The sequence below is a fragment of the Enhydra lutris genome, unplaced genomic scaffold, assembly GCF_002288905.1.
Source record: "Enhydra lutris kenyoni isolate GAN:26980312 unplaced genomic scaffold, ASM228890v2 scaffoldscaffold13, whole genome shotgun sequence".
Taxonomy (NCBI): domain Eukaryota; kingdom Metazoa; phylum Chordata; class Mammalia; order Carnivora; family Mustelidae; genus Enhydra; species Enhydra lutris.
The window spans coordinates 40,090,504-40,118,082 of record NW_019154097.1 but is presented as its reverse complement, the minus strand read 5'-3'; the positions used below and the strand labels follow the sequence as shown (position 1 = coordinate 40,118,082).

Below are 27,579 nucleotides of genomic sequence, written 5' to 3'. Positions count from 1 at the left end.
AAATATAGTTTATCCACTCAATGGAATCATATTTGATAATAAAAGCAGTGCGATAGTGCCACGTGCTACAACATGGACAGACCTTAGAAACACAAAGGTCGACATACTCTATGACTGCATTTACAGGAAACGTCTGGAATAGATTAACAGACAGAGACAAATATATTAGTGGTTGTCAGGGGCTAAAGGATGGAAGAACGGGGAGTGACTGTGGCGTGATGCTAACGGACATGGGGTTTCTTTTTTAGTTGAAAAAAATCTTCAAAAATTAGGTAATGTTGACGGCCACACAACCCTATGAACATACAAGAACCATTAACTGTATACTTTAAATTGCTAAATTTTATCATATGTGAACTATATCTCAAAAGTGTTATTTGAAAAAAAAATCCATAAAAGAAATCTCTAGGGCGCCTGGGGGGCTCAGTGGGTTAAGCTGGAGACCTTCGGCTCAGGTCATGATCCCAGAGTGCCGGGATCGAGTCCTGCACCGGCCTCCCAGCTCCGCGGGGAGTCTGCTTCTCCCTCTGACCTTCTCCCATCCTATGTTCTCTGTCTCTCTCTCTCTCAAATAAATGAATAAAATCTTAAAAAAAAAAAAAGAAATCTCTAGACCCCAATTATAGAATTCTACCAATTCTCTAAAAAAGAAACAATACCATTTATATAAATCTCTTCTAGAAAATGGAAGAGGAGAAACTACTTCCTAATTCATTTTCTAAGTCTTGTGTTGTCCTCATACCGATATCAGGACAAAGACAATTCAAAAAAGAAGGAAATTACAGACCAAAAGCCCCATGAATATAGATGCCAGAACCCTTGATGAAATATTAACAAATAGTACTGGGCAATATATAAAAATAACTGTATACCATGACACCTGGGGTTTATTCCAGGGATGTCAAGCTGTTTCAAAATTCCAAAGTCAGTGTAATCCACCACACTAACGAGCTAAAGAAAACATCACATTATCATATGCGAAGACAATATTTTATAAAATTCAACGCCCACACATGATAAAACCTCTCAGAAAGGAGGAACAGGGGACGCGCCTCTGTGATAAAGAGCATCCACAAAAAACAAAAAAACCCACAGTTCACGTTATATTGAACTTCTTCCCTATGATTCGGAGCATGGAAATACGATTGTTCTCCCCATTCGTATGCAACACACCGCTGGAAGTTTCAGCTCCGGACCAAGGCAGGAAAAGGAGCCAGAGGGCATAGGAATGTACGCGGGCCTCGTACGCTGAAAACCATGAAGTTCCGATTAAAGAAACAAGAGGAGACCGACGTAAACGGAGAGATGCACCATGTTCCCGGATCGGAAGGCCTGGAGAGTGATGACACAATCCCCTCAAACAGAACAAAGTGAGAAAGACCGGCCTACCTGGTGATTTGTGTACAGCACGGCCACCGTGACGAAGCCTGCGTGGTTTTGGTGAGAGGGACACATGGGTCCCTGGAAAAGACACAGACCCACGGGCATCTGCCTGGCTAAGTCAGAGGAACATACAACTCCTGACCTTGGGGTTTTGAGCTCAAGCCCTACATTGTGTGTAGAACTTGCTTTAAACAGGAAAGCGACAGAAACAGACCCACACAGAATCCAGCCAACTTCTTGGGCAGAGGTGCAAAAGCAATTCAATGGAGGAAATACAGCTCCTTCAACAAGGGTACGCAAGGACCCAGACATTCATAAGCTCAGCAAGTAAGGGCGGAAGGGAAGACGGGAGGGAGACATGGGAAGGAGAGTCTCAGCCTAAACCTCACACTTCATACAAAAATTAACTCAAAATGGATCGCAGTGTACATGTTAAATGTAAAACAATTAAAATTTGTTTAAAAAAAGTAGACAAAAATCTTCAGAATTTAGGACTAGGCAAAGAGTTTTTAGACTCGACCCCAAAAGCCCAATGCACAAAAGGAAAAGTAGATAAACTGGACTTTATCAAAATAAAAAATGATTTTTCTGGCGAAAAAAAAAATTTTTTTCTTTCTGTGAAAGACCCGGTGAAGACTATGAAAAGTCAAGTTAATGGCTAAGGAAAAATATTTGCAAGTCACATATCTGACAAAGAAGTGGTTTCTAGAAGACAGAAAAACTCCACAGTAAAATAACAATCCAGACTGTGGACACAGGGTACGAAGAGAGATTTCACGGAGAAGACACACGAACAGCGAGTGAGCATGGAACGACACCAGCACCGTCTGCCCCCAGAGGTGCGGGCTGCACCAGAGTCACACTCACCAGACGGCTGAAGGTAAAAACAATGGCAACGTCAAACACTGGCAAGGGCACGACACGTCGCGCACGGCTGGTGGGCGTGTAAAAGAACACAGTCCTCTGGGAAATTTCTATTCCTTAAAAAAGTAAACATGCAACTACTGTACAACCCAGAAACTGTACTCTTAGGCATTTACCCCAGAGAAATGACAGCTTACGTTTGCACAGAAAACCTGTATACAAGTGTGCACAATCGCTGTGTTCTCAATCGCCCCAAACTGGGAACGGTCCAGAGGTCCTGTAACGCGAGTGCCGGGCAGGGTGTGACGTCGGCCACACCCAGTAATCCCGACGAATCCCCCAAGAACCACGTCAGTGAAAGTGGCCAAACCGAAAAGTAATGCTCATACAGCTCCCTTTACTAACCTCCCTGAAAGGACAGCGATGGCAGAGTAGTGGTTCCTGGAGGGGCGTGGGGGAAGGGTAAGAGAGAAGGGGGTGTGGGTACGGAAGGGCTACCGGGGGTCCTGCCAGAATGGAACCTTCTGTGTCCTCACTGGGTCAGGCTCAGCATTCTGGTTGGGGTACAAGCCCCCTGCATCATTAAAAGACACAAGGGACCGCTCCACAGACTTCCGACAATGGCATGTAAACCCTCAATTACCTCCAACAATCCCCGTCTCCCCTGCCAGTCCCTCCCGCTATGCCCCCTGGGAGGGGCCCGGCCAGAGCCAGACGCTGGCCGCCATCCTCATCCCACACTGTCTTCTCCGGCACGTTCCACGGTTTTACCCCCACCTCGGACACTGCTCTCGTCCAGTTAGCAGCATCGGGCCTGGTTGGTGGCTTTCTCTAAACTGTTTTCCTGGCTCTGCTTCTCCCCAGCCTCTGGTGGTGCTCCCAGCCCGCGCCAGGGGCTCCACCTTGGTCCCCTTGGCCACCCCTTCCTTCCTACTTGGCTTCTGAATGTTGGAGACCCCAGGAGCCGTGCTCGAGAATGCGCCGTCTTCGGCCTTCTTTGCTTCTCCTTCTACACCCCTTGCCGAGACAGTAGCGTCCTCTCCCATAACGCTGAGCACGGCCCTGACCTCAGACAGACCCCCTCAGCCCCGCCGTGACCTCTGAGCTCCCCGTCACACACCCGGCCGTGCACTTGGCGGTCCCCCCCACAGCAATGGCTCTCTGAAACAGCCTGTGGCCAAAGCTGGGTCCTTGGGCTTCGCGACCACCCACGGAAACGAAACCGAGCAAAGGTCTGGCTCCCAAGTCTCCCTTCTCAAGGAAAGGCACCACCCTTCGCAGTGGGGAGGTCACACCCTCTCGGGGTCCTCCTTCCCCCACACCGCACGGCGACGGCGCCCGCTGTGACACGCAGCCGGCACCCCCGTGTCAGAACGCCCGGCGGCAGCCGTCACACAACCAGCACCACAGACACCCGGAGCCCTGTGCACCCTCACAGACCAGCCCCGCTTCCCTCCTACGGCCCGTCTGAACACACTTGGTGCTCCTGGGCAGAAATGGGGGTCAGTTCTGCGACTTCCGGTAACTCCTGGGTAACCGAAGGCTCTGCAATCACTTCAAGGAGAAAATGGTCTCGATTCAGCAACTACGAGTCTAGTCCCAGCTGGCAACAAACTACGTGGCACGCTTTACACCAAGAGCCTCTGCTCTCTCAGCCGCCTGCACTGGGAGGTGGAGGCTGGGCCCTCCTCGCCCCTCCTCGCCTGCCCCTGCTCCTTCTTCCTCGGCATGCTGTTGGGCTACTGACCCCACCACTATCCAGGCAGGGGAGGGACAGCAGGGGGGACAGGTGAACTGTGCCGTGCATGGCGCTGTCCCAAGACCATCGCATCTCTCTGGGCCTGACACAATTTCCGGACTCGTCTCACTTAGGACCCATCTGACTCCACTTACTTTTCAAAATGAGGCCAGCCATTTCTCCTCCCGTCAGGGACACCCTCACCCACCTCCGCCGGTTGTCAGCAGTCCTCTGAACAGACGTTCTCTGCTGAGACTTCATCATTCCCCTGGTCAGAATTTAAAAGGGCTCCAGGCTGCCCCTACCCCTGGGCCATAGCTGGTCGGCGAGAGGCACTCACATCACACACTCTCCTCTCCCGTTCCCAGCAACAAGCATGCTCTCTGTCTCTCTCTCCGTCCACCCCACGGCTGCAGGCCAATGGCTCTCCCTCGACGCATAGGCACGGTCTTGGGCCTTCCCGCCCAATGACACATCGGAAAGGACCATAAAAGCTGCACTCACTGGGCTGGAAGAGAGGGTACGCTCTCTCTCCAAAGAACCCCCTTTAAAAGCTGATTTATAACAACAACCCTCCTGTTAGTGTGCAGAGTGGACCCCGATCCTGGACCCCGCCCTGGGCACCAGCCTCACAGCTCACCACCGTCACGGCGTCCTGGTGCCTCGCCAAAGCTCCAGAGCACAATCCCACAGCACCTGCATATCTGGCTTCCAGACCTCACCAGGCCTTGCCTTCACGCGGTTCCCGGCTCCTCATACTCCTTCATCGTCTTCAAAGCACTGGCCATTGTCAGGCCTTTACTGTAGGCCTCCTGCTCGCCACGGTATGAGGAGCATCTCGGGGAGTGCCCAGAGAGTGAGTCCCAGGCAAACCCCCGTCTGAGGAATCTCTGTGGCTCTCTGGACCACAGCCTCCTGCCCTAGGGTCAGGCTCCTGTGCAGCCCCTCCCCCACAGGGCACAGACCCACCAGTCTGAGTCACCTGGGCTGACGGCCAAGTCCCAGCGGGCACTGAACGCTGCAGAACCTGCTCTAGGTTTCTGTTGTTCAGCCGGGGATGTGGCCAGCTCAGAGCTATTTTTAGGGTCTGTCTTTGGGAAATTACTCTTTGATTGGCTGCAGGAAGAGAACAGCCAAGCTCCTCGTACCGCCTTGGTGCCTGTTCCTCTTTTCCTCAGTTGAACAGAGCCCGTTGTGAGACACGACTCGCACTCCGAGAAGGGATCTGGCTCCAGGAACATTGGGCCAACTTCTCTTAACTCCTCGTCTTCCCCGTGCCAGCCCAGTGAGCATTTACCACACGTTTGCTGGATACCAAGCCCTGAGACCTACCTGGCTCTCTGTGAACCCACGGAGAAGGCACAGGGCAAAGGGTCCCATTCTGTCCCTTTCCTCCCATCCATCACGCCACCAGACTACACCACCGTCATTTCCTCCCCAGGCTCCTCGAGGCTGGGGAGCACAGGGTTCGGGGGCTTATCGTCCAAACCCCACATCAGCGTACAAGTGGCAGGTTCAGCGTGAAATGTGTTGTATCACAGGGCCCTCCACCCACAGTACCCACGCAGGGCACACCCTAGCCATCCAGAACACAGCCATCAACCAGCTGTGCCTTGCCGGCCAAATCTTCCAAGAGTCCTAGCTTGTGTGTACCTTCTCTCTCTACCTCCCAGAGCCCCTGGGGGCCTAATTTAATCGTGCTCATGCCCTGGGGGCTCATGGGGCTTTAGTGGGTAGAAGGTAGCAAGGGGTTCATCACACGAAAAAGCAAACAGCATTGTGCTCCAGCGTTCATGGCAGAGTCCGCCAGGAAGAGCTTCACGTGGAGGGAGGCGGGAGCTAGACAGGTCACCAGGCAAGGGCCTTAGACCATCTTCGTCACGGGCCCCAACCCAGACTGCCCCATATACACCACTGTGACGGGTAGGCACTCTCATGGGCAAGACATTCAAGAAGAAACAGTGCCAGAGAGATAGAGCAGAAGACACGAATGCGCAAGACACACACTCTCACCCCAGGTCCCTAGCATCATCGGATAGGTCTCCCTGCACGTCAGCTCCGCACAGCATGCAGCCCTGCCCTGTCTTCCCCAGGCAGCCTCAGGACAGGGAGAGGCCAGTAGGCTTCCCTGCCCCTCACTCCATCCTGAAAACCCCGCCAGGGATGGCATAGCTAGGAGCTCCCAGCAAGCTGCCACCAGTCCTAGGGACTGGAGCAAATTCAACAAGCTCTCCATGCCTCAGTTTCCTCCTTGTACAATGGGGTTCTCGAGATGATTCTGTGACTTAACAGGGAGGAGACACTTCACACGGGGCCTAACAACGAGCCTGTGGGGGGCCTGAGGGACCACGCCATAGCCACTCAATGATCAGCAGCAGCATCTCTGGAAGTGTCCGCCCAGCCCTCAGCATCACTCATACAAGAAGCGGCCCGGAGACTCTAGGACCAAGGCCAAGAGTGTGAGTGGACAGTGGGCAGCTGGTGGAGCCATCTGAAGGAAGGGGCCTAGATTTCATCCTACGGTGGACGAAGGAGCTTGGGGTTGGGCAGAGGCTCCTAGGTCAGAAATATCACCCCAAATGAGGCTGCAGGAGCTCCAGGGTCCGTCCACGGCTCCAGGGCCAAGGCACAACTCACAACTCACATTGTAGAGGATGTCGGTCCAGCCCTCCATGGTGATGCACTGGAAAACCGTCAAGATGGCGAACAGGATATTGTCGAAGTTGGTGATGCCGAAGTTAGGGCCTGGCCAGTACTCCCGACATTCTGTGTCCCCCTCACACAGCCGGGCTGGGGCCTCCTTGCCGCAGGGGAAGTCGCCCACTGGATCTGGATCTGCGAAGAGAAAAGTGAAGCACAGACCCTGAGCCCAGAAACACCAAGTGCTCCCACCCCTGCTGGGATTCCTGGGCTGTGGAGACCTCATCACGGGGAGGGGCGGGAGCAGGAATCAAGCACCAGTGGGATCCTCCCTCAACGTCCCACCATCCCTCCGTGCACCGGCTCTCTCCCCGTGCCCACACCTGCCCTCCCCGAGCTCAGACCAACCCTCCCAGGAACTACTGGTCAACCTCTCCCTCTCAGCTAGAACCCGCCCCTCACGCTTGAGGCACGCTCAGGACTTAGGCACCTGAAAATCAAAAAAGACAAAGTCCTAACATCCAATTCTTCCTACCACTACCACCCTGATTTCTCCTTTCCCTCACAGTCAAGCCGCCCCAAGACTCCTGACCAGCAGATCCGCCTGTCACTCCGGAGCCACCACAAGCTGGAGTCAGCCACTGTGGTCCCTGCTCACCAGGCAAGTCGGCTCAGAGTCCAGCCAGCAGGGACCCAGAGGATGGCTGGGGGTCACAGCGCCCAGGCCTCACAGCACTGGCCCCTGCGGAGTCTACATGTTTCCACCAGCTATGATAAGAAGTTTTTAAAAATCATGAATGATTCAAATTTTGGTAAGAGCTTTCTCTGCATTGAGTGACATGACCTGCCTCCCTGCAAGTCCACCCAGAACCCCACACATTCTGACCACCTCCACCAAAACAGCCTGGCCGCAGCCATCTCTCTGGATCGTGACATTAGCCTCCCCGAGCCTGTTTCTGCCTTTGCCTTCCTGGAGCGGCCTCGCTCAGAGCCCTCCCCTGCCTTCCCGACCTCTCTCAGAATAAGAGTCCGAGTTCCCACCACAGCCTCGAAGCCCGCGCGACTCCCCTCTGCTCCCGGGGCCCCTCACCCTGGCCTCTGCACGCACCGGGCCCTGGAACCAGAGCCCTCGGCCCAGCAACTGCCCAGCAGTCCCTCTCACTGCTCTGACGGCTGCTCAAGGGCCACCTCAGGAGACAGGCCTCCCAGGCTGATTTCCCTGGTTTCCGTGAAGCAGGCTCCCCAATTACTATATTGCCAATTCTCCTTTTGTTTTCCCCCAGAAGTTACTATCATCGATGATCACCACGTTTCTGTGTCTGCTCAGGTGTTTGTGCCCTCCTGGAGGTGGTGTGTGTCCCCCACTGGCACAGGAGCTCCCTGGTCCGCTGGACTCCCAAGCAGGGCCTCCAGGATGAATGAGTCCGAGGGGCGCGGCCAGGCCTCACCTGTGCTGTTGGGGAAGCAGGCCTTGTGGAATTTGCCCATGTAGAACTCGAGGCCGATGATGGCGAACATGAGGATGGCAAAGAAGAGAAGCAGCCCGATCTGCAGGAGTGGGACCATGGCCTTCATGATAGACTTGAGCACCACCTGTAAGCCTGGACCAGAGCAGCCATGGAGGGCGGGTCAGAGGGAGGGGGTGGTGCTGGGGCTGGGGGAGTGGGGGAGCAGACCAGCCAGAGCCTGGGCTGGGCAGCACTGGGGGCCGGGGCACGGTGTTGGGCTGGGCACTGTCCAAGTAGGGGATGAGCAGGGAGTACAGGAACCATGAGTTTAGGGGAACAGCCTGCACTTACAGGGGAGTCCTCGGGTGGGGACCAAACAGGACAGTCCCCAAGGGTGGGAGACCAAACAGGACAGTCCCCGGGGTGGGAGACCAAACAGGACAGTCCCCGGGGTGGGAGACCAAACAGGACAGTCCTCGAGGTGGGAGACCAAGCATAAGCCTTGGAAGGAAGTGGACAGAAAAATGTCCCAAAGCAGGGGAGAAGCAGGACGCGGGGTGTCAGAGTACAAAGTCAGGGGAGAGAAGTGGACTATGAAGGGCTCCGTGGGGAGTGAGCAGAGAATCCTGAGGAGAAAGGGTGGGGGGTGCTGGGAGAGAGAAGCAAAAGATTCGGGAGGCCGAGAGCAGGAGATCCTAGGAGGGGCGTACAGGAGTTCCCAACAGACACAGTTCCTTGGGGACAGTGAAGCAGGGGACCCACCCCAGGAGTGTCTGACCACTAACCCCCAGCACGGGTGTGTCCAAGCCAAAGGAAGCAGCACACAGGGAGGCTCAACCCCACGACCCCCTTTCCACCTGCCCCAGCTCTTAGATACAGGCCTGAGCCTTCGCCTGGCAGGGTCTTGGGGCAGAATGAGGGCTTTCCTGTAGTGGCCTCAGGAGGACACAGCTCTCGGTCCCTGCCCGCCCGGGGCTCTGAGAAAAACCCAACCCCACGGTAACCTTGGCCCTCCTGCCCGGCTCCTTGAGCAGCAGAATCCAAGAGCATGTCTTAACCTGGCCTTGGGTGTCCACAGCCCTGCCGAGCCTAAGGCAAGACAGGGGGTCCCTTGCAGCCTCTGGCTATCTTCTCAGGCACCAGCCCACCAGCTTGCTCAATCTCTCATCTGTACCTTAACCCCAGAAAACAAAGCAGAGCTAGAAATAGAGCAGAGAATGTGAAGAGAATAAAGCTTCCAGCTGGGGAAGCCAAGTCAGGGCAAAAGAACTGGGCCACTCTCTGGGCTTTCACAGAGAATTTCAAGGCTTCTTCACACCTGGTTCCCGGGGGTCAGGAGCCCTGAGCTTAGAGTCACCAGAGCCAAAGGGGTCCCTGGTTAGGGCTTAAGTGTGTCCGTGGCTGTGGTGAGGCTGGGGGAGGCAGTCAGGAGTCCAGGCAGGCTTGGGTCTAATGGCTCTTGCCAGACTCACTCGGAATCCCAGACACCAGCTTCAGGGGCCTGAGCACACGCACAGCCCGCAGGGTCCGCAGGTCAAAGTCAGTGCCAGCCGTGGCCAGGATCCTGGCAGGAAAGAGAAGGAAGGAACTAGAGCTTCCATACTCAGGTAAGAGAACCCGTTCCCCACCCCCCACATCCTTTCTCCCAAGAATAGGGACACCATGTCTCTTCTGTCCCCTACTGTCCAAACACAGGGCAGGCACAAGGTATGGGACCTGCCAAGCAGGAAGGGTCAGGGACTGAATTCAGGCGTCCCCATAGTAATGTCAGCAACACCTGCTTCCAGCGCAGCCATCCCTCTGGCTCGAAGGAATCACCCTGAGAGGACCCTTGGTCTCTGACGCCTGGCCTGGCCTTAAATCTGCCCTCCAGCTAAACCCAAGCCAGAACCAGGCTCCCACACCAACCCCAGCCACATGGCAAACAGCCTCAAGAAACACGGGGAGGAGTGAAACGGGTAACACCGAGGCTGAGCAGACACACACACTCTTCAAGCCCTTCTCTCAGGGGAACAGTGGTGTGGGGCAGGGAAGGTGGAACAGAGGCTTCGGGGACTCAGGAAAGCCGTCATAATCAGTCCGTTGGCAGAAAAACATATTCTGATGCCTTCCATTTCAGAAAACAAAAGATCTGAGAACCACCTCTCAGCACCGCACATTTCTCTGCTCCCTTCACACCAAAGCTCAGTCGGAGGGTCAGTCCTGGGTCTGACCTTACCTTCCCGTCCCTGTTAGGCTCCCACCCACACCGCTCCCCTGAAATGCCGTTTGAGCCCATACCTTGCCAACTCCGGTGGCCAAGTCTTCTGCTCTAAATGGTTCCTTCTCCAGCCTTTGGCCAACTCTCTCATTTCCCTCGAACTCCCCAGGAGCCCCTCCAGGTCTCGACGGCCACCTTTGCCTTATGAACCAGACTTGGGAGGTGGAGGCCCTGGGGCTCTCTCCCAGCAGGATCTACCCCTTGGCTCTGAATGCCACAGCGTGCTTTCCACTCCTAATCGCACAGCTTTAACCCAAATCTAGAACTGAGGACTCATACATCCAACTGCCCTTTTAACCCTTCCACTTGGCTATCAAAAAGTGTATCAAGCATTACATAATTAAAGAACCATTTTTTAAACATTAATGTATAAAAGTGTTGAAACATGAACTTCTTTAGAAAGTTCAGAGCTGCTACACTGTGGCGACTAAGCTTTGATTCCTACTGCAGCCTTGCTTCTTCCCCAGTTCCCACTCTCTGAGTACTCCTCGTTGATGTTGTTTCAGCCAAAACCAGGGCTTCCCCGAGTCCTCTCTCCCCTCACTCTACATGCCATGCACCGACAGTCCTGGCGGTTCTGCTTGTAGAATGTGTCCCGGACTCTTGGTGAAGAAGGCTCTGTGCTCCTGCTTGAGATACATGGCAGCGAGAATAGAATTTGAGACAGAGCTGAAACTCTCAGTGGAAAAAGAAAGAAAGGCAACAAGAAAATATCTGTTCAAACCAGAAGTCCAGAGCACATGAAGAAACCCAGTGTTACAAGAGACCTCCAACTATCAAAACTGACTACTGGGCGAACTTTGTGCTGACGAAATTGACACATATGAAACAAACGCAGACAGAAACAGGTCGTGTCTGAAAGACTAGCCAGTTTGGGCAATAAACAAACAGCAGTAACAGTGATAATAAATCACACTCTGGGCTGGAGACACAGTTTGAGAGCATGAGTGATTTGGAAAATAGTACAGAGGCTAGTACTGAAGAACTCGTCCGCAGACATCAAGAAGCCAAAGAAGGAATAAGAGAGAGAAATTAAGCAAAACGGAGGTCAGATCATATGTTCAGCACACATCCGGTATGAGCTGCGGAAGAGAACAAGGCAGAGGGCGAAGAAGCAACATTGGAGGAGGTAGCAGGTGAGAAATTTACAGAACTATAAATGACTTTTTAAATCGAAAGTGCACTATAAGTACCCATTGAATAAAGAAAATACATCCGACTAGAAACAGGGAGGAACGGCAGAACATCAAGGATAAAAAGACAGCCTTAGAAGTTGCCAGAAAGAAAAAGAAAAGACAAAATATCTTCTAATAGCGAAAAAGGATAATTGAAAAGAAAAAAACTTCACTTTGGCAAAAATACGTGCCAGAAGGCAATGGAGTTATACCTTCCAAGAGCAGCAGAAAGTAACGGTCACCTTAGAACTTTATACCCAGCTAAACTGTCAATGAAGAGTGAGGGCAAAATAAACATATTTTCAGGGGTGCCTGGGGGGCTCAGATGTTGAGCCTCTGCCTTTGGCTGGAGTCATGATCTCAGGGTTCTGGGATAGAGCCCCGCATCAGGCGCTCTGCTCGGCGGGGAGTCTGCTCCTCCTTCTCCCACTCCTCCTGCTGTGTTCCCCCTCTCACTGTCTCTCTCTCGTCAAATAAATAAAATCTTTTTAAAAAAATTTTTTTCAGATATAAAAGAAGTCATCACCCCAGATTTCAACACAGTCAAAAAGTCCAGCAAAGCTCCTCTCACAGTCTGAAGGGTTGAATACCAAAACTCAGTAAGGCTACCTAAGATTAAAACAAAATTAGCAGCTTTGGGACTCCTGGGTGGCTCAGTCAATTAAGCGTCTGACTCTTGGTTTCTTCTCAGGTCATGATCTCAGGGTCGTGACACTGAGCCCCGAGTTGGGCTCTGTGCTGGGCATGGAGGCTGCTAAGAGTTTCTTTCCCCCTCTGCCCCTCCTTGCACTCACACATGTGTGTGCTCTCTCTCTCTCAAATGAATAAGTCTTTAAAAAAAAATTAGCAGCCTTGATGTACAACAGAGTTCTAGTCTTCTACATCTTTCCTATCTCACCTATCTATCAAACTCTGCTCCTAACAAATAAAGAACATAGCCTTTTTGAGTACATGGGAATATCTTTGAAAACTGCCCATGTCCAAGGTGCCTGGGTGGTGTGGTCATTTGGGCGTCTGACTCTCAGTTTCAGCTCAGGTCTGATCTCAAGGTCGTGAGATGGAGCCCCATGATGGGTTCCAAGTTCAAAAGGAGTCTGCTTGAGTTTCTCTCTCCCTCTCCCCTGCCCCTCCCTGCCTTGAATAAATAAATAAATCTTTTTAAAAAGAGAGAAAATCACCCATAACCTACATCACAAAAAAAGCCTCAGCAAATTTCAAAGAATTAGTAACATACATTATCACACTTCTGCTAGTCAATAAATGTATTTAAATGAGAATACAAATATAAAAACACACTGTAAAAGAAAACTCATATGTATAGAAACCCTCAAAATGCACAACTAAATAACTCATTAACTAAAAAGTAAAAAGACAAATTACCAAATAATTAGAACCCATCAACAACAAAAATACCACATATTACAATGTGTGGGGTTCTGTGAAAGGGATGTTTAAGGGGAAATTCATAAAGTTAAATGGTTTTATTTTTTTAAAGACTGAAAATAAATAAACCAAGCACAGATATGTCTCAAGAATCTTAAAAAAGAACAGAAGAGGGGGCGCCTGGGTGGCTCAGTTATTAAGCATCTGCCTTCGGCTCAGGTCATGATGCCAGGGTCCTGGGATCGAGCCCCGCATCGGGCTCCCTGCTCAGTGAGGAGCCTGCTTCTCCCCGTCCCACTCCCCCTGCTTGTATTCCTGCTCTCACTGTGTCTCTATCAAATAAATAAATAAAATCTTTAAAAGAAAAAGAAAGAACAGAAGACTAAATTTACAGAAAAGAGAAAAATGGAAATAATAAAGGTAAGCGTAGACACGGTTCAATCAGAAAATAGAGAAATAACAGAAAGCTGAATCTGAAAGTTGAAAAAAATGAACAAGCTTCTGGCAAGAATCATCCAGAAAAAGAGAATGTGCACATATCTGAACACACCTGTACACAAATACACACATGACACTTGCATACCCATACATGTGTACCATAATATATTCACATAGAGGGAAAATACCTGCAGACAGGAGAGATTTTTAGAATCACAAAGAATATTATTAACAATTTTATATCAATGTTAAAATTTTGATGAAAGGAATATATCCCCCCCAGAATGCAATTTCTCAAAGGTAACCAAAGAAGTAGAAAACCTGAACAAACTGCAAACGACTGTATTGGTTTTCTATTGCTGTGTAAAGACTTGCTACAAAGTTAGTAACTTGAAATACCACCTGTTAGCTCACAGCCCTGTAGGTCAAAGTCAGGGCACACCGCAGCTAGGTTCTCGGCTTAGGGTCTCAGAAGGCTGAGATCCCGGTGTCAGCCGGTTTGTACCCTCATCTAGAGACCAATCTAGGGCAAGTCATGCTTCCTAGCCCCTTCATGCTGTTTGCAGGAGGTACGGAGTCCCACTGCCTCGCTGTCAGCTCTCAGCTCCTGGCAGCCACGCTCAGGTCCTCGCCACCTGGCCCTCAAGAGTCCCTCTCACACCTCTAAATGCTCTAATTTTTTACGAAGGACTCAGTCCCTTTAAAAGGATCACCTAATTAGGTTGGTTCTTTTGGGTTAACTCAGTCAACTGTTTGGGAAACTAACGATGGAAGTGAGATCATATCCATGACCCTTCCCACACTGAAGGGGAGATGAGCACAGGCAAGGATGGGATCCTTGGGGGCTGTCTCAGAATTCTGCCTACCAAAACCATTTACAAAACTGAATTTGGATTCAGGTTTCCTCTGGCAAACATCAGATCCAGACTATTGTACAAATGAGTTCTATGAACATCCAAAAAACAGATAATTTCTATGTTATATAAACTGTTTTGGAGAATAAAAATACAAGAAAAGCTCCCCAACTCATTTTATGACCCTAGTATAATCTGGATATCAAAACTGGAAAAGGACAAGAAAATTTTATACATATCTCAATTATGAACACAAATCTTAAGTTACAAATTAGAATAAAACTCAAAAGTACATATTTTAAGAGTATATAATGGCCAGCTGAGTTGTCATAGGAACATAAGAATAGTTCAATAGTAGAATAACTATTAATGTACCCCACCAATTAAAAATCAAAATAGAAACCATGTCATCATGTCAAAAATTTCAGAGAGGGGCGGCTGGGTGGCTCAGTGGGTTAAAGCCTGTGCCTTCAGCTCAGGTCGTGATCTCAGGGTCCTGGGATCAAGCCCCACATCAGGCTCTCTGCTCTGCGGGGAGCCTGCTTCCCCCTCTCTCTGCCTGCCTCTGCCTACTTGTGATCTCTGTCTGTCAAATAAATAAAATCTTTAAAAAAATTTTTTTCAGAGAAATTATTCAATAAAATTTCAATATCATCAGACAAGAACTAGGGCTAGAAAGAAAAATCCTTTAAACTGACAACATGTGTTAGGAGCAACCCTCTTCAAATGCAGGGAAAATACAAGATTGCTACTTAAGATCATACGGAGGTCCTAGCCAAGGCAATAAAAAAAGAAAAAGAAATAAAATATATAAAGATTAAAAAGGAGAAAACAAACTGTCATATTCACAGATAATGTGATTTTTATACAGAAAACCCAAAAGCATACACAGAAAAACTGTAAGAGCTAATTAGAAAGTTCAGCAAGTTTATGTAGTACCAAATAAATATTCAAAAACAGATTGTGTTTTGGGGCACCTGGGTGGCTTGGTAGGTAAGGTGTCTGCCTTTGGCTCAGGTCATGATCTCAGGGTCCTGGGATCACGTCTCACATCAGGCTCCCTGCTCATCTGGGAGTCTGCTTCTCCTTCTACCCCTCGCCCCTGCTAATGCACTCTCTCTCTCTCTCTCTCTCTCCCTAATAAATAAATCTTTAAAAACAAAATATATTGTTTTCACTTACAATTAGAAAATACAATTTTTAAGAACTATCGTTCTAGGGACGCCTGGGTGGCTCAGTGGGTTAAGCCTCTGCCTTTGGCTCAGGTCATGGTCACGGAGTCCTGAGATTGAGCCCCGCATCGGGCTCTCTGCTCGGCGAGGAGCCTGCTTCCCCCTCTCTCTCTCTGCCTACTTGTGATCTCTGTTTGTCAAATAAATAAATAAAATCTTTTTAAATAAATAAATAAAATAAAAACTATCATTCTAATGGGCCTGGAGTTAGTGCTGATGGCTGCACAGCTCTGACCAGACTGAAGACCACTGAGCGGGATACTCCAGAAGGGTGAGGGTCCTGGTGTGTGAATTATATCTCAATAACACTCTCATAAAGATACTGTTCGTGGGGCGCCTGGGTGGCTCAGTGGGTTAAGCCTCTGCCTTCAGCTCAGGTCATGATCTCAGGGTCCTGGGATCGAGCCCCACATCAGGCTGGGTGGGAGACCAAACAGGACAGTCCCCGGGGTGGGAGACCAAACAGGACAGTCCCCGGGGTGGGAGACCAAACAGGACAGTCCTCGAGGTGGGAGACCAAGCATAAGCCTTGGAAGGAAGTGGACAGAAAAATGTCCCAAAGCAGGGGAGAAGCAGGACGCGGGGTGTCAGAGTACAAAGTCAGGGGAGAGAAGTGGACTATGAAGGGCTCCGTGGGGAGTGAGCAGAGAATCCTGAGGAGAAAGGGTGGGGGGTGCTGGGAGAGAGAAGCAAAAGATTCGGGAGGCCGAGAGCAGGAGATCCTAGGAGGGGCGTACAGGAGTTCCCAACAGACACAGTTCCTTGGGGACAGTGAAGCAGGGGACCCACCCCAGGAGTGTCTGACCACTAACCCCCAGCACGGGTGTGTCCAAGCCAAAGGAAGCAGCACACAGGGAGGCTCAACCCCACGACCCCCTTTCCACCTGCCCCAGCTCTTAGATACAGGCCTGAGCCTTCGCCTGGCAGGGTCTTGGGGCAGAATGAGGGCTTTCCTGTAGTGGCCTCAGGAGGACACAGCTCTCGGTCCCTGCCCGCCCGGGGCTCTGAGAAAAACCCAACCCCACGGTAACCTTGGCCCTCCTGCCCGGCTCCTTGAGCAGCAGAATCCAAGAGCATGTCTTAACCTGGCCTTGGGTGTCCACAGCCCTGCCGAGCCTAAGGCAAGACAGGGGGTCCCTTGCAGCCTCTGGCTATCTTCTCAGGCACCAGCCCACCAGCTTGCTCAATCTCTCATCTGTACCTTAACCCCAGAAAACAAAGCAGAGCTAGAAATAGAGCAGAGAATGTGAAGAGAATAAAGCTTCCAGCTGGGGAAGCCAAGTCAGGGCAAAAGAACTGGGCCACTCTCTGGGCTTTCACAGAGAATTTCAAGGCTTCTTCACACCTGGTTCCCGGGGGTCAGGAGCCCTGAGCTTAGAGTCACCAGAGCCAAAGGGGTCCCTGGTTAGGGCTTAAGTGTGTCCGTGGCTGTGGTGAGGCTGGGGGAGGCAGTCAGGAGTCCAGGCAGGCTTGGGTCTAATGGCTCTTGCCAGACTCACTCGGAATCCCAGACACCAGCTTCAGGGGCCTGAGCACACGCACAGCCCGCAGGGTCCGCAGGTCAAAGTCAGTGCCAGCCGTGGCCAGGATCCTGGCAGGAAAGAGAAGGAAGGAACTAGAGCTTCCATACTCAGGTAAGAGAACCCGTTCCCCACCCCCCACATCCTTTCTCCCAAGAATAGGGACACCATGTCTCTTCTGTCCCCTACTGTCCAAACACAGGGCAGGCACAAGGTATGGGACCTGCCAAGCAGGAAGGGTCAGGGACTGAATTCAGGCGTCCCCATAGTAATGTCAGCAACACCTGCTTCCAGCGCAGCCATCCCTCTGGCTCGAAGGAATCACCCTGAGAGGACCCTTGGTCTCTGACGCCTGGCCTGGCCTTAAATCTGCCCTCCAGCTAAACCCAAGCCAGAACCAGGCTCCCACACCAACCCCAGCCACATGGCAAACAGCCTCAAGAAACACGGGGAGGAGTGAAACGGGTAACACCGAGGCTGAGCAGACACACACACTCTTCAAGCCCTTCTCTCAGGGGAACAGTGGTGTGGGGCAGGGAAGGTGGAACAGAGGCTTCGGGGACTCAGGAAAGCCGTCATAATCAGTCCGTTGGCAGAAAAACATATTCTGATGCCTTCCATTTCAGAAAACAAAAGATCTGAGAACCACCTCTCAGCACCGCACATTTCTCTGCTCCCTTCACACCAAAGCTCAGTCGGAGGGTCAGTCCTGGGTCTGACCTTACCTTCCCGTCCCTGTTAGGCTCCCACCCACACCGCTCCCCTGAAATGCCGTTTGAGCCCATACCTTGCCAACTCCGGTGGCCAAGTCTTCTGCTCTAAATGGTTCCTTCTCCAGCCTTTGGCCAACTCTCTCATTTCCCTCGAACTCCCCAGGAGCCCCTCCAGGTCTCGACGGCCACCTTTGCCTTATGAACCAGACTTGGGAGGTGGAGGCCCTGGGGCTCTCTCCCAGCAGGATCTACCCCTTGGCTCTGAATGCCACAGCGTGCTTTCCACTCCTAATCGCACAGCTTTAACCCAAATCTAGAACTGAGGACTCATACATCCAACTGCCCTTTTAACCCTTCCACTTGGCTATCAAAAAGTGTATCAAGCATTACATAATTAAAGAACCATTTTTTAAACATTAATGTATAAAAGTGTTGAAACATGAACTTCTTTAGAAAGTTCAGAGCTGCTACACTGTGGCGACTAAGCTTTGATTCCTACTGCAGCCTTGCTTCTTCCCCAGTTCCCACTCTCTGAGTACTCCTCGTTGATGTTGTTTCAGCCAAAACCAGGGCTTCCCCGAGTCCTCTCTCCCCTCACTCTACATGCCATGCACCGACAGTCCTGGCGGTTCTGCTTGTAGAATGTGTCCCGGACTCTTGGTGAAGAAGGCTCTGTGCTCCTGCTTGAGATACATGGCAGCGAGAATAGAATTTGAGACAGAGCTGAAACTCTCAGTGGAAAAAGAAAGAAAGGCAACAAGAAAATATCTGTTCAAACCAGAAGTCCAGAGCACATGAAGAAACCCAGTGTTACAAGAGACCTCCAACTATCAAAACTGACTACTGGGCGAACTTTGTGCTGACGAAATTGACACATATGAAACAAACGCAGACAGAAACAGGTCGTGTCTGAAAGACTAGCCAGTTTGGGCAATAAACAAACAGCAGTAACAGTGATAATAAATCACACTCTGGGCTGGAGACACAGTTTGAGAGCATGAGTGATTTGGAAAATAGTACAGAGGCTAGTACTGAAGAACTCGTCCGCAGACATCAAGAAGCCAAAGAAGGAATAAGAGAGAGAAATTAAGCAAAACGGAGGTCAGATCATATGTTCAGCACACATCCGGTATGAGCTGCGGAAGAGAACAAGGCAGAGGGCGAAGAAGCAACATTGGAGGAGGTAGCAGGTGAGAAATTTACAGAACTATAAATGACTTTTTAAATCGAAAGTGCACTATAAGTACCCATTGAATAAAGAAAATACATCCGACTAGAAACAGGGAGGAACGGCAGAACATCAAGGATAAAAAGACAGCCTTAGAAGTTGCCAGAAAGAAAAAGAAAAGACAAAATATCTTCTAATAGCGAAAAAGGATAATTGAAAAGAAAAAAACTTCACTTTGGCAAAAATACGTGCCAGAAGGCAATGGAGTTATACCTTCCAAGAGCAGCAGAAAGTAACGGTCACCTTAGAACTTTATACCCAGCTAAACTGTCAATGAAGAGTGAGGGCAAAATAAACATATTTTCAGGGGTGCCTGGGGGGCTCAGATGTTGAGCCTCTGCCTTTGGCTGGAGTCATGATCTCAGGGTTCTGGGATAGAGCCCCGCATCAGGCGCTCTGCTCGGCGGGGAGTCTGCTCCTCCTTCTCCCACTCCTCCTGCTGTGTTCCCCCTCTCACTGTCTCTCTCTCGTCAAATAAATAAAATCTTTTTAAAAAAATTTTTTTCAGATATAAAAGAAGTCATCACCCCAGATTTCAACACAGTCAAAAAGTCCAGCAAAGCTCCTCTCACAGTCTGAAGGGTTGAATACCAAAACTCAGTAAGGCTACCTAAGATTAAAACAAAATTAGCAGCTTTGGGACTCCTGGGTGGCTCAGTCAATTAAGCGTCTGACTCTTGGTTTCTTCTCAGGTCATGATCTCAGGGTCGTGACACTGAGCCCCGAGTTGGGCTCTGTGCTGGGCATGGAGGCTGCTAAGAGTTTCTTTCCCCCTCTGCCCCTCCTTGCACTCACACATGTGTGTGCTCTCTCTCTCTCAAATGAATAAGTCTTTAAAAAAAAATTAGCAGCCTTGATGTACAACAGAGTTCTAGTCTTCTACATCTTTCCTATCTCACCTATCTATCAAACTCTGCTCCTAACAAATAAAGAACATAGCCTTTTTGAGTACATGGGAATATCTTTGAAAACTGCCCATGTCCAAGGTGCCTGGGTGGTGTGGTCATTTGGGCGTCTGACTCTCAGTTTCAGCTCAGGTCTGATCTCAAGGTCGTGAGATGGAGCCCCATGATGGGTTCCAAGTTCAAAAGGAGTCTGCTTGAGTTTCTCTCTCCCTCTCCCCTGCCCCTCCCTGCCTTGAATAAATAAATAAATCTTTTTAAAAAGAGAGAAAATCACCCATAACCTACATCACAAAAAAAGCCTCAGCAAATTTCAAAGAATTAGTAACATACATTATCACACTTCTGCTAGTCAATAAATGTATTTAAATGAGAATACAAATATAAAAACACACTGTAAAAGAAAACTCATATGTATAGAAACCCTCAAAATGCACAACTAAATAACTCATTAACTAAAAAGTAAAAAGACAAATTACCAAATAATTAGAACCCATCAACAACAAAAATACCACATATTACAATGTGTGGGGTTCTGTGAAAGGGATGTTTAAGGGGAAATTCATAAAGTTAAATGGTTTTATTTTTTTAAAGACTGAAAATAAATAAACCAAGCACAGATATGTCTCAAGAATCTTAAAAAAGAACAGAAGAGGGGGCGCCTGGGTGGCTCAGTTATTAAGCATCTGCCTTCGGCTCAGGTCATGATGCCAGGGTCCTGGGATCGAGCCCCGCATCGGGCTCCCTGCTCAGTGAGGAGCCTGCTTCTCCCCGTCCCACTCCCCCTGCTTGTATTCCTGCTCTCACTGTGTCTCTATCAAATAAATAAATAAAATCTTTAAAAGAAAAAGAAAGAACAGAAGACTAAATTTACAGAAAAGAGAAAAATGGAAATAATAAAGGTAAGCGTAGACACGGTTCAATCAGAAAATAGAGAAATAACAGAAAGCTGAATCTGAAAGTTGAAAAAAATGAACAAGCTTCTGGCAAGAATCATCCAGAAAAAGAGAATGTGCACATATCTGAACACACCTGTACACAAATACACACATGACACTTGCATACCCATACATGTGTACCATAATATATTCACATAGAGGGAAAATACCTGCAGACAGGAGAGATTTTTAGAATCACAAAGAATATTATTAACAATTTTATATCAATGTTAAAATTTTGATGAAAGGAATATATCCCCCCCAGAATGCAATTTCTCAAAGGTAACCAAAGAAGTAGAAAACCTGAACAAACTGCAAACGACTGTATTGGTTTTCTATTGCTGTGTAAAGACTTGCTACAAAGTTAGTAACTTGAAATACCACCTGTTAGCTCACAGCCCTGTAGGTCAAAGTCAGGGCACACCGCAGCTAGGTTCTCGGCTTAGGGTCTCAGAAGGCTGAGATCCCGGTGTCAGCCGGTTTGTACCCTCATCTAGAGACCAATCTAGGGCAAGTCATGCTTCCTAGCCCCTTCATGCTGTTTGCAGGAGGTACGGAGTCCCACTGCCTCGCTGTCAGCTCTCAGCTCCTGGCAGCCACGCTCAGGTCCTCGCCACCTGGCCCTCAAGAGTCCCTCTCACACCTCTAAATGCTCTAATTTTTTACGAAGGACTCAGTCCCTTTAAAAGGATCACCTAATTAGGTTGGTTCTTTTGGGTTAACTCAGTCAACTGTTTGGGAAACTAACGATGGAAGTGAGATCATATCCATGACCCTTCCCACACTGAAGGGGAGATGAGCACAGGCAAGGATGGGATCCTTGGGGGCTGTCTCAGAATTCTGCCTACCAAAACCATTTACAAAACTGAATTTGGATTCAGGTTTCCTCTGGCAAACATCAGATCCAGACTATTGTACAAATGAGTTCTATGAACATCCAAAAAACAGATAATTTCTATGTTATATAAACTGTTTTGGAGAATAAAAATACAAGAAAAGCTCCCCAACTCATTTTATGACCCTAGTATAATCTGGATATCAAAACTGGAAAAGGACAAGAAAATTTTATACATATCTCAATTATGAACACAAATCTTAAGTTACAAATTAGAATAAAACTCAAAAGTACATATTTTAAGAGTATATAATGGCCAGCTGAGTTGTCATAGGAACATAAGAATAGTTCAATAGTAGAATAACTATTAATGTACCCCACCAATTAAAAATCAAAATAGAAACCATGTCATCATGTCAAAAATTTCAGAGAGGGGCGGCTGGGTGGCTCAGTGGGTTAAAGCCTGTGCCTTCAGCTCAGGTCGTGATCTCAGGGTCCTGGGATCAAGCCCCACATCAGGCTCTCTGCTCTGCGGGGAGCCTGCTTCCCCCTCTCTCTGCCTGCCTCTGCCTACTTGTGATCTCTGTCTGTCAAATAAATAAAATCTTTAAAAAAATTTTTTTCAGAGAAATTATTCAATAAAATTTCAATATCATCAGACAAGAACTAGGGCTAGAAAGAAAAATCCTTTAAACTGACAACATGTGTTAGGAGCAACCCTCTTCAAATGCAGGGAAAATACAAGATTGCTACTTAAGATCATACGGAGGTCCTAGCCAAGGCAATAAAAAAAGAAAAAGAAATAAAATATATAAAGATTAAAAAGGAGAAAACAAACTGTCATATTCACAGATAATGTGATTTTTATACAGAAAACCCAAAAGCATACACAGAAAAACTGTAAGAGCTAATTAGAAAGTTCAGCAAGTTTATGTAGTACCAAATAAATATTCAAAAACAGATTGTGTTTTGGGGCACCTGGGTGGCTTGGTAGGTAAGGTGTCTGCCTTTGGCTCAGGTCATGATCTCAGGGTCCTGGGATCACGTCTCACATCAGGCTCCCTGCTCATCTGGGAGTCTGCTTCTCCTTCTACCCCTCGCCCCTGCTAATGCACTCTCTCTCTCTCTCTCTCTCTCCCTAATAAATAAATCTTTAAAAACAAAATATATTGTTTTCACTTACAATTAGAAAATACAATTTTTAAGAACTATCGTTCTAGGGACGCCTGGGTGGCTCAGTGGGTTAAGCCTCTGCCTTTGGCTCAGGTCATGGTCACGGAGTCCTGAGATTGAGCCCCGCATCGGGCTCTCTGCTCGGCGAGGAGCCTGCTTCCCCCTCTCTCTCTCTGCCTACTTGTGATCTCTGTTTGTCAAATAAATAAATAAAATCTTTTTAAATAAATAAATAAAATAAAAACTATCATTCTAATGGGCCTGGAGTTAGTGCTGATGGCTGCACAGCTCTGACCAGACTGAAGACCACTGAGCGGGATACTCCAGAAGGGTGAGGGTCCTGGTGTGTGAATTATATCTCAATAACACTCTCATAAAGATACTGTTCGTGGGGCGCCTGGGTGGCTCAGTGGGTTAAGCCTCTGCCTTCAGCTCAGGTCATGATCTCAGGGTCCTGGGATCGAGCCCCACATCAGGCTCTCTGCACAGCAGGGAGCCTGCTTCCCCCTCTCTCTCTGCCTGCTTCTCTGCCTACTTGTGATCTCTCTCTCTGTTGAATAAATCAATAAAATCTTTAAAAAAAAAAAAAAAAAAGATACTGTTCGTAATAACAACAAAATCAGAAGTACCTAGGAATAAATTCAATAAAATAAGTATAATATCTTAATAATAAAAGTCACAATACGTTCTTGGGAAACAAAGGGATAATAAGAATGAACCATATTAATAGATGAGACAGTTCAACATTAGATGTTCCTTTTCCCCAGACTAATCTACATAATTTCAGTACAATTGCGATAAAAATCCCAACACACCTCATATGTAGAAAGTCCTAAATTTGTAAACAACAACAAAAAAAATCCACCAAAAACTACCAGAACTAATGAATTCAGCAAAGTTTCAGGATATAAAGTCAAAACAAGAAAATAGTTTTATTTTAAAGAGGCGCCTGGGGGGGCTCATTTGTTAAGTGTCTGCCTTCAGCTCAGGTCATGATCCCAAGGGTCCTGGGATCGAGCCCCCGAGTCAGGCTCCCGGGAAGCCTGTGTCTCCCTCTCCCACCCGCCCCCCGCCCCTGCTTGTGTTCCCTCTCTTGCTGTGTCTCTGTGAAATAAAGAAATAAAATCTTTAGGGGAAAAAAAAATCGTATTCTATACACTTGCAATGAACAAACAAAAAAGGAAAATTTTTCAATCCATTTACAATAGTATCAAGAAAGAGTGAAAAACTTAGGAATAAAATTAACCAAGGAGGTGAAGGAAATTAAAGAACACTCAGCAAATGTAAAGACATCCCGTGTCTTTGAACTGGAAACCTTAGTATTATGAAATGCCCACACTGTGCAAAGCAAACTACAGAGTGAATGTAATCCCGATCCATCAAAACTCCAATGACATTTTTTGCAGAAATAGAAAAATTCCTCCTAAAATTCACATAGAATCTCAAAGAACCCCAAACAAACGAAACAATCTTGAAAAAGAACAAAACTCAAAGACTCACACTTTCTGATTTCAAAAGTTACTGCAAACCTACAGTAATCAAAACAGCGTGATCTCGGCGTAAGGACAGACAGAGAGACCCACCGAATGGAACAGTGACTCAGAAATGAGCCCTCACCCACGGTCACTGATGCTCGACACCATCCTATGGGGGGAAGACGGTCTTTTTACCAAATGGGCGGGAGATCTGAAGAGCCCCATGAAAACGGTGGGACCTTATTGTTCGTACAAACGCGACTTGGAGCGGGTCTTTGCTTATCCACACGGAAGACCTTGAACTAGGAAACGGGGGGGGCAGGAGAAAACCTTCATGGCACTGGGTGTGGCAATGATTTCTTGGCTGCGACACCTAAAGCACGGACAATAAAAAAAAAAACACTGGACTTTATCAAAATGTAAAACTTTCGTGCTCCCAAGGGCCCTATCAAGAGAGTGAAGAGACAACCTACGGAACCGGGGAAAGTATTCACGAATCCTGTGCCTGGTACGAGCCTGGAATCCAGAACACACAAAGAACGCCCACAACTCAACAACAAAAACTGAATTTAAAAATGGGCAAATGACTTGAATGACTATTTCTTAAAAAAAAAAAAATGCACGAACGGCGAAAACATACATGAAGAGATGCTCGGGGGGGCGCAGGCCGGCGCGGCGCTGAGGCGGCACCTCACAGCCACCGGGACGTCCGCCGAGGAGGGCGCGTGTCGGGCGCCGGGAGGGCGCGGGGGAGCCGGGAGCCGGGCACGGTGGGACGTGAACCGGACACGCTGACGGGGGGAAGCAACGGCGCGCGCGAGCGCCACGCGACGGGACCCCGCGTGAGGCCAGGCGGCTCAGGTCATGGCGCGGGCATCAGTGACCCCGCGCATCTCGGCGCGAAGGGGCGGAAGCATGAGTTGTGACGTGATGACGCGCACGCGGGCGTGACGGGCACGCGCGGTGCAAGTCGGGACACGCGCACGCGCGCCGGCCTCACGGCCGCAGGTCACAGGGGGCCCGACCGAGGGAGGTTCCGCAGCAGGACTCAACGCTCACTGCAGCGCCTCCTTCTCCGACAGAAGCACCTGCCGCTCCACAGGAGAAGGCAGGGGAGGGGGGCGCGGGGGGCGCGGGGGCTCAGTCTTTGAGCGTCTGTCTTCGGCTCACAGCGTGATCCCGGGGTCGTGGGATGGAGGCCCGCATCGGGCTCCCCGCTCGGCGAGAAGCCTGCTTCCCCCTCTCCCACTCCCCCTGCTGTGTTCCCTCTCTCGCTGTCTCTCTCTCTGCCAAATAAATAAATAAAATCGTAAAAGAGAAAGAAAGAAGGAAGGAGTCAGTCCATCTCCCTGCATTACATTTGGGGCATGATGAAGAGAATTCGCCAAACACACCAACATCTGGAATGTGATTACATCTGGCATCACGTTCGCCCTGGTGTTCTAACTTTATAAACTAACAGAAAAGTTTATTTACACTGTGATTTCAAGTTGAAGACTAATAGTTTATAAAAAGTATTGGAACATTTTAACAAACTTATGATTCAACATCTTTACATTTTACTGGATACACAGCACTTGAGTACTTATGAAGATCCGGTTATAGTAAATTTATAAATGTTTGACACTAAGTTTGTGAAATGGGATAAAACATTTAGAGTCACCTCGAAAGCCACTGTTAAAAATTGCTAAAAGTATAAATAAAATGTTTTGTGAGCTGAATCTAAAATTGTTCCATTTTACTGAGAAACGGTCGGCACGTGTGCCTGCGTGTGTGTGGTGCACGGCAGGGCGTCTCGGTTTACCTCTGCTGCGAGGTGATCCTACGACAGGTCCGGCTCACACCCATCAGCTCACGGAGACACATTTAAACGAGCTGTGATGAGCTCCTGAGGCCCCCCCTTCCCAGCGTTCCTACGTGTCCTGCGGCAGCCACGGGAACCCTGGCGCTCGTTGTATCCCTGGTACTCACCGTCCTGATGCGCGAGCTGGAACTCGGGAACTTCGACCACCTTACCCCGGCTCCCCACCTACCCAGCTCCCACTTCCGGTAGCCACAGATCCGCTCTCTTTTTCTCTGAGTTTGGTGTTTTGCTTTGTTTTGTTCTGGCTTCGGATTCCACACAACAGTGAGACCATATGGCGTTTGTCTTCCTCCGTCTCACTAGGTCCATCCATGTTGTCACAAATTCATCTCAATTTTTTAAAAAGAACACATTTTTGTATTTGTAACTCTAATCAATTGAATATCGATTCTTTTTTTTCTGAATAATCTTTCATGCTCAAAATCCACTTTTTTTATATATTCTTTAGGGGCGCCTGGGTGGCTCAGTGGGTTAAGCCTCTGCCTTCGGCTCAGATCATGATCTCAGGGTCCTGGGATCGAGTCCCACACTGGGCTCCCTGCTCAGCAGGGAGCCTGCTTCCCCCTCTCTCTCTCTGCCTACCTCTCTGCCTACTTGTGATCTCTGTCTGTCAAATAAATAGTCTTTTTTTTTTTAAAGTTTTTATTTATTTATTTGAGAGAGGGAGTGAAAGAGAGAGGACAAGAGGGGAGCAGGTCAGAGGGAGAAGCAGACTCCCCATGAAGCTGGGAGCCAGATGTGGGACTCGATCCTAGGACTCCAGGATCATGACCTGAGCTGAAGGCAGTCGCTTAACCGAGTTCCCCTGGCGCCCTCAAAATCCATTCTTAAGAGTACGGACAAACCAACATTTATCAGAGGGATTTCCTTTAAAATCAGACAATAAAATAAGAATCCCCACCATTATTCTCACTTCATCTTATTAGAGAGTTCTAGCAAACACAAGAGAACATGAGAAAAAAGTAAGGAAATGAGTAGATAAAACGATTCTTTCCAAAAGCAAAGATAAAACTCCCAGGAGCCGGGTCGGAGCAGCCTCGCTCACAGGCCATCCCAGAACCGCAGCAGCCGCCTCGCCTGGGATGAGATGAGGAGCCTGGCCTGGGGGCAGGGGACGGGGGCCAGGACCGGGGCTGTGAGAAGCCCCGTGAGCAGCCCTGAGGTCACTCAGTTTGGATGCCCGCTGGCCAACCGCATCAGCTTGATCAGCACCTGCAGGCTTGCGAGGACCCCTAACTTCAGCTTCTGCAGAGGACAGAAAACGGCCTGGGGCCTTCAAGGGAGAGGACAGCAAAGTGAGACCAGAAGCAGTGACAGAGAAGCCCGCGGAACAGCCGCCTGCAGGTGTGCTGCACGGAGGCTGAGAAACAGCCAGAGCGGGCTGGAGGCCCCCGTCGAAAAGACAAGAGCTGCCGACGGCACCCGGGCCCAGCGGCGTGTCGAGAACACAGGCGTTCGAGCTAAAGGAACCCAGACGCCCCCGCTTGGAGGGACCGTGACACCCAACACTTCAGTC

The 27,579-nt window shown here is 49.1% G+C and overlaps 1 protein-coding gene across 2 annotated transcripts in view; it reads right to left on the bottom strand.

Annotated features, from left to right (window-relative positions):
* Positions 1-27,579, bottom strand: part of LOC111145672 (calcium voltage-gated channel subunit alpha1 B) — a 184,449-nt gene that overhangs the window by 131,829 nt on the left and 25,041 nt on the right. For both annotated transcript variants that reach the window (XM_022500758.1, XM_022500759.1), the window contains exons 4-6: positions 16,915-17,006; positions 8,074-8,226; positions 6,630-6,820 (exon numbers count right to left, since the gene is read on the bottom strand). In XM_022500758.1, the coding sequence (XP_022356466.1) occupies positions 6,630-6,820; positions 8,074-8,226; positions 16,915-17,006 (436 nt within the window). The remainder of the gene's footprint in view (positions 1-6,629; positions 6,821-8,073; positions 8,227-16,914; positions 17,007-27,579) is intronic.